At 30.4% G+C, this 6,658-nt stretch overlaps 1 protein-coding gene across 1 annotated transcript; it reads left to right on the top strand.

Annotated features, from left to right (window-relative positions):
* Window positions 1–5,772: 5,772 nt before the first annotated feature.
* LOC107495117 (uncharacterized mitochondrial protein AtMg00240-like) lies at window positions 5,773–6,497 on the top strand. Its single transcript, XM_016116210.1, has 2 exons — window positions 5,773–5,815; window positions 5,965–6,497. Exons 1-2 carry the CDS (start codon window positions 5,773–5,775, stop codon window positions 6,495–6,497), a joined length of 576 nt encoding a protein of 191 aa, XP_015971696.1.
* The last annotated feature ends 161 nt before the right edge of the window (window positions 6,498–6,658 follow it).

Raw genomic sequence — 6,658 nt, 5'->3', positions numbered from 1 at the left:
AATAGTCCATGCAAAAAAGAATATTATAAACTAAAATAAGATTGAAAAGTTATAAATGAAAATTATAAATATACAACAAGGACTAGAAATAAATGCAAGAGAAATAATAGAAATGGTCAATACTTTAAATAAAGCACCACCAATTGAATCTATACAAATTATAAACTTATTCAAAATAAAATATGAAGAGTTAATAGAAATTTTGAAAAAGTCGACGAAAAAAAATTGGTATCAGAACCAAGTTAACGATTAAGGGTAACACTTTCTCTTTAAGCAATATTTTTTAGTGATACGCTTTTAAATCAATAAAACAAAAATCTGTAAATTTGTACAGATTTACATCTTTACAGTAGATGGACCCTAATTAATGCATATAAATACATTCTGGCGCTACAAAAAAGTGTTAAATTACGGAGTTTTTTTTTTTTTGAATATGCAACGGTTTTTTACTTACAAAATATGTTACAAACTTACAATGGTTCAAAAAACTGATGACACAATTATATGTCTTGTTATTTGATTTTGGAGGTTTTTAAAAAATTGTCGTTACTTGAAATATATTGTGGTGGTTTTTGACTGCTGTAATATTACGGTATTTTTTAATTTTGTGGCGATTTAAATCCCAACATTTAAAAGCTAAAATAAAAAAAAAATTGTGAGAATTTGAAATTCCTAATTAATTTGCAACCCAGTATTAAAGAAAGAAGAGTGCTACACATACAAGTCATTTGGTTTACAAGTCATACAAGTTGGGAGAAACTTAACAAAAAGTACGCTGGCCCATATATGATTTCTATGGCATGCTTCGCGTTCCTCCTTCTTCTCCTCCTCTTCCTTCTTCTTCTCCTACTCTTCTTCTTCTTCCTCCATGAAAACGAGTTTCTTTTCAAATTTGTTTGATCTCCTTCATGCGTTCTCGCTTTGCCTTTTCATTCGTTGTTTTATCTGCGTTTATCATTGGTATTCTTGTTTTGTTTTTTTCGATTTTCATGATTTCTGAAATCAAGCTTTGAAATCGTTTTCAAGATAATAGAACTTCAGAAATACACCCAAACGATTACAGAAATACACCAAATCGATTACAGAAATACACTCAAATGGTTACAAAAATTCACCCAAACGATTATAGAAATATACCCAAAGGATTAAAGAAATACACCCAAAAGATTACAAAAATACACCCAAAGAATTTTAAAAATACACCCAAAATTCGTTGAAATAGACCTTATGCATAATTCAAAACTCTTCTTCTTTCTCCTCCTCATCTTCTGCTGCTGCTACTTCTTCATTTTCTTATTTCATATTCTCATAATTCTTTTTGGGAGGAAAAAATCAAACAAAGAAGAAAAAAATACATAATGTTACAAAATCAAAAGAAGAACGAGGAGAAATACAACCATGAAGATGAAACACTTCAAAAATGAAGAAGAAGAAAAAGAAGAAGAAGAGGCACGGGAAAAGAAAAAGAAGGAGAAGAAAAAGAGGAGGCATGAAGAAAGAAAAAAAAAATAAATAACTTGTATAACTTGTATAAAAAAAGCTTGTATGTGAAGAATTCCTCTTATACAAAAAGCCACAATAACCAATTCAGACCTAATTATATCTAACAAGCTAAACCAATATATCTATTTCAAAACATTGCCATGCATGACTATATTATATTATTGCTTCTTGGTTATGAATCCTTTAAGAGATGCAAAGTGGCACAAGTTAATAACATGAGTGCATGCGGGTGGATAAAGAGACGTACAAATAACAAGCTAAGACTCTTATCATTTTAAGATTTTCCATGATCATGACTCTTTTTAACATTGACATTTTTTATAAATTAAAGAGATTACTTAAATTTGAAACTATTAATAGTAAGGATGGAAAATTTTGCTTGTTATTGGAGCAATTTTTATGCATGCTTCAAGAATAATTATGTAAATTTACAGTTTAGTATCCGAGTTTATCCTAAAACAATCACAAATAAAAAATGTCTCTTTTGAAAATGCATTAGTCTAACAAAAATACAATCTAAAATATATTTACATAAAATCCCATACAAATTTTTTAGATTTATCTTTTCTCCCAAATTCTCTTTAAAATATTAGAGTGCACGATATCTGTTTAAGATATTCAATTAAACTCTAATTCTTATATTTCTTGAATTCAGATTAGATTGATCGTTGAAGTCTCTTACTAATTCATTGGACGATTGTTATTGATTAGAAGCTAGTCGTCCTCTTTCATTGACTAGCTAACCTAGCATAGGTTAGCTTTTTCGTAACTATCACAGAAATTGAAGTTATAGAAATTAAAGAATTTATTATGATACTTATAAATATTTGTTTGATAGTGATGGATTTGATAAGTGTATATATAGAATTATGAATGTGAATCGGGCAGTATGGTGATGTTAGAAATGGTATGTAATTGGGGAAATAAAGAAGAATTATTGTTCATTGAGGATTTGAAGAAGAAACACGAGGGAATATTTTCATTAACATTTAACTTAACTTCTATTTCAATTCTTACCCTAGCTATTATTTATTATTTCGAGTTCTAATAATATTTAGAATAAAAGATAAATAGGTCCTGAACTTTTTAAAACACAGACATTTTCGTATGGAATTCTGTGATAATTATGTCCTTTCGAAAAATTGGTGTTCGAAACAGTAACGGTGATTATTGAGATAGAGGGGTGGAGAGTGATGTGTCCATTACGGTGGCGGAAATGAATAGAGAACAAATTGTTGGAGGACAAATTAATCCTTAATAACCAAAATGACACCGTATTTATCCCCCACTTTCATGCCCATCATCCCAGACATCTTCTTCTTCTTCTTCTTCCATGGCAGTTTCATCGCGCCCTTTCTTCCTCTCTCGTCTCACAAACCTCTCCGAAAATTCATCGGTGGATCAGTACTAGAAGTAGCATATATCCAAAAATCTTAGTACATAATTCTTCGTTACCGTTTCGAGCATCAATTCTACGGAAGGACATAATTGTCACGAAATTTATACGGTGAGGAATCGAAATGTATTTTCTAATTTTGAGCGACAAAAATATTCACGTTTTAAAAAGTTAGGGATCTATTTGTCTTTTATTCTAATATTTAATATATATCTAAACCTTTTATAAGTATACTTTTGTTAATTGGAATCAATCCAATTATACTACTTATAAGTTATAATCACTTTTTTTTATATAATTATAATTGTTTAAATAAGAGAAATTTGTGTTATATGTATCATTATTATATGTATCCTAAGAATGATATTTTTTTGTAGTTAGTGTTACTTAAATTGTTTTTTTTTTATAAATAATAGAAGTAGGCTTATTTGTTATAATTTTTTTAGTAGGAGTACATAAGGAGTACATATATAATATATAAAATCTAATAACTTAATAAATATTTTGAAGGAAATTTTTCATTTTCTTCAACCATAAAAATAATTTATTTTTCTTCCTCTATCAATCCCTTTCTATTATCGCACTATGCTGGAGCCTGGTTCATTCACCTACGACACAATCACTGCTTTTTCCTCATGATCACTTTGTGTTATATGAACCTGCTGAGAGCATTGTAACCAGGAGTAACAATAAAGACATCACCATCAAGTGGCATTTTCACAACCTTCTCTTCATTCCTAACAAAGGTGCTTGTTGATCCTCCATTACAGTCACGTCTACACAAAATATTTTCATTAACATTTGACTTAACTTCTGTTTCAATTCTCACCCTAGTTATTATTTAGTATTTCTAATTCTAATGATATTTAATATACATCTAAACCTTTGGTAAGTATACTTTTGTTAATTGGAATCAATCCAATTATATTACTTATAAGTTATAATCACCTTTTTTATGTAATTATAATTGTTTAAATAAGAGAGATTTGTTTTATATGTATCATTATTATATGTACTCTAAGTGATATATTTTTTTTGTAGTTAGTGTTACTTAGATTATTTTTTTTATGAATAATAGATGTAGACTTATTTATTATAATTTTTTTTAATGAAAGTACATAAGAAGTACATATATAATATATAAAATATAATAACTCAACAGAAAAAAATATCATTTTCTTCAACAATAAAAATAATTTATTTTTCTCTTTTAATCCCTTTCTAGTATCGCACTATGCTGAAGACTGATTCATCCACTGTCACCCTCACCTATGACACAATCACTGCTTTTCCCTCATGATTACCTTGTGTTACATGAACCTGCTGGGGAGCATTATAACCAGGAGAAATAACAAAGACATCACTACCAAGTGGCATATCACAGCCTTCTCTTCATTCCTAAGGAAGGTGCTTGTTGATCCTCCATTACACAACATTGCCACATCCATAAAAATCAATCCAAAAGCTAAAACTTTGAAACCTATTGAACCTATTTTTGCAAAGTGTGGGAAAGATTCGTAATGAAGTGCTAGTGGAATGTGAAAATTGAAAATGAGTCTTGTAGAAAGTTATATTTGTAGATATGAAAATTTTCTTTAATTTTAAATTAATAAATTCAAAATTCTTTGTTCCTAATTTAAAATTGAGAAAAGCTGTTTTTTTGGTTCTTGAGAGTCTAATTTTGTTCTTGAATTTATTAATGTGGAGGCATATGCAAAAGAACCAAATACTCTTAAATATGAAAGGTCACGTAAATTAACATACAAAAACTTATAAGGACTAACATTATCCAATTTAGTGTTGGACAGCCTATTAATTAGGTGAATAGTGTGAGCAACTACGTATAGTGTATTGACAAAAACAATGTGGAATTCTTAATTGAAATAACAGTGCTCTAACAATACCTAAAATGTACTGGTATTTTCGCTCTACAATTTCGTTTTGCTCTGGTGTTTCTACACAAGAGGTTTGGTGTAAAATGCCAATTGATGCAAAAAAGAATTTTAGAGTGAATTCTGTCCCATTGTCAGTTCTTATACACTTAATTTTCAAATTGTACTCCGACAAAATTTACAAAATTAATAACCAATTGTGATGCCTCATATTTGGTTTTTATAAAAAAATCCAATTGAATCTGCTCTTGTCATCTACCACAGTCAAAAAATACTTATATCCTTCATTAGAAGGAATAGAAATAGGACCCCAAATATCTATATGAACTGAGTCAAAACAGTCTTTTATTTCAGTGGTACTAAGATCAAAATATCATTTCTTTTGTTTTGCAAAATGACATGAGTCAAAGAAAGTTTTGAAACAATACAATCTATAAAAAGATAATACTTCTTCAGTAAAATCAATTTATGCATGGTATTTGTCCTAATCTAAGATGTCAAATATTGTTGTGCTCACCGTGTGAAGATGTTGTGAGATGAGTAATAGTCGTAGTTGCCGCCAATGAAGCTTGCTTTGTTGGAGGAGACAAAATTAAAAGTGAGAGAATTATGGTTCTCTACTCACTGTATATAACCCTTCTATACACTTAGCAATGTCAATCATCTTTGATGTGAATCGATCTTGTATCTCACAACACTTATCATTGAGGTTAATTTTGACACAAAGATCGGTTTAAAATCAAAAGAAGGAATGTATAAAACATTGTTGAGAAAACAATTTTTAGAGAATGTGATTATGCCAATGATAGTGCTAACAGTATTGGTCCTATCTGGCAATATCACATTAATTGGAGCAATATTTTGAAAGCTTGAAAAATCTTTGAAGTCAAAAGTCACATGATCTGTTGCATCAGAATCAATGACCAAAGTGTGAATTTTGGAGTGATAATACTCATAATTCTTACATTAAAATGTAATGCAATGGTTTTACCTGGAGTGTCATTGGCGAAATCAATACCATCAAGTAAGTTTTGGATGACAAATTCAAAATAAAGGATCTTGATGATCTCAAGTACTTCTTGGGAAAGGAAGTGGCACGCTCTAACTCTGGAATTCACATTATTTATGAGTGAAAGTACGTTATAGACCTTTTCAATGATTTTGGTTATCTAGATTGCAAGCCTCTCTCTACTCTTTTTTATTATAGTCCGAAACTCTCGAAAGAATCCGACACCATTTTAACGGACAACACTACTTACAGACAGCTCATAGGCCGACTCTTTTACCTCACAAACACTAGACCCGATATCTCTTATGATGTGGGACGTTTGAGCCAGTTTTTGGACTGTGCAACCACTTCTCACCTACAGGCTACTTTTTGCATACTCCGATATTTAAAGGGTAGACCTGCAACTGGTCTATTCTTCTCCTCTACTTCTAATCTGCATCTCACCAGATTTGCCGATGCTGTCTGGGCTACTTGTGCCGATACTCGTCATTTCATTCTAGTTATTGCTTCATGCTTGGGAACTCTCTCGTTAGCTGGAAGAGTAAGAAGCAAACCACAGTTGTCAAATCCTCTGCCGAAGCTGAATATAAGCCTCTTACTGTTACCACTTGTGAAGCTAGTTGGTTATCAAAAGTCTATCACTCTATTCTGTGACAATAATCCATCTTTCATGAAAGAACCAAACACATTCAAGTAGATTGCTACATTATTCGTGAAAAACATTTGTCTGTTCTTATTCATCAGATGTCAGTTCGTCCCAAATACCAACTTACTGATTTTCTTACTAAAACTCTGGTATCAGGTCCTTTTCTTACTAATGTTTCCAAGCTAGAATTGTTAGATTTATACAATTCTAGC

Source organism: Arachis duranensis, chromosome 6 (assembly GCF_000817695.3).
Source record: "Arachis duranensis cultivar V14167 chromosome 6, aradu.V14167.gnm2.J7QH, whole genome shotgun sequence".
Lineage (NCBI taxonomy): Eukaryota > Viridiplantae > Streptophyta > Magnoliopsida > Fabales > Fabaceae > Arachis > Arachis duranensis.
Note: the sequence above shows the minus strand (reverse complement) of the source record. Positions and strands in the feature narration are given on the sequence as shown.

Coding starts and splice junctions, on each gene's coding strand:
- LOC107495117 (XM_016116210.1), top strand. CDS start 5,773: ATGGTTTTACCTGGAGTGTCATTGGCGAAATCAATACCATCAA. Junction 5,816..5,964: donor GGCGAAATCAATACCATCAA/GTAAGTTTTGGA, acceptor TTGGTTATCTAG/ATTGCAAGCCTCTCTCTACT.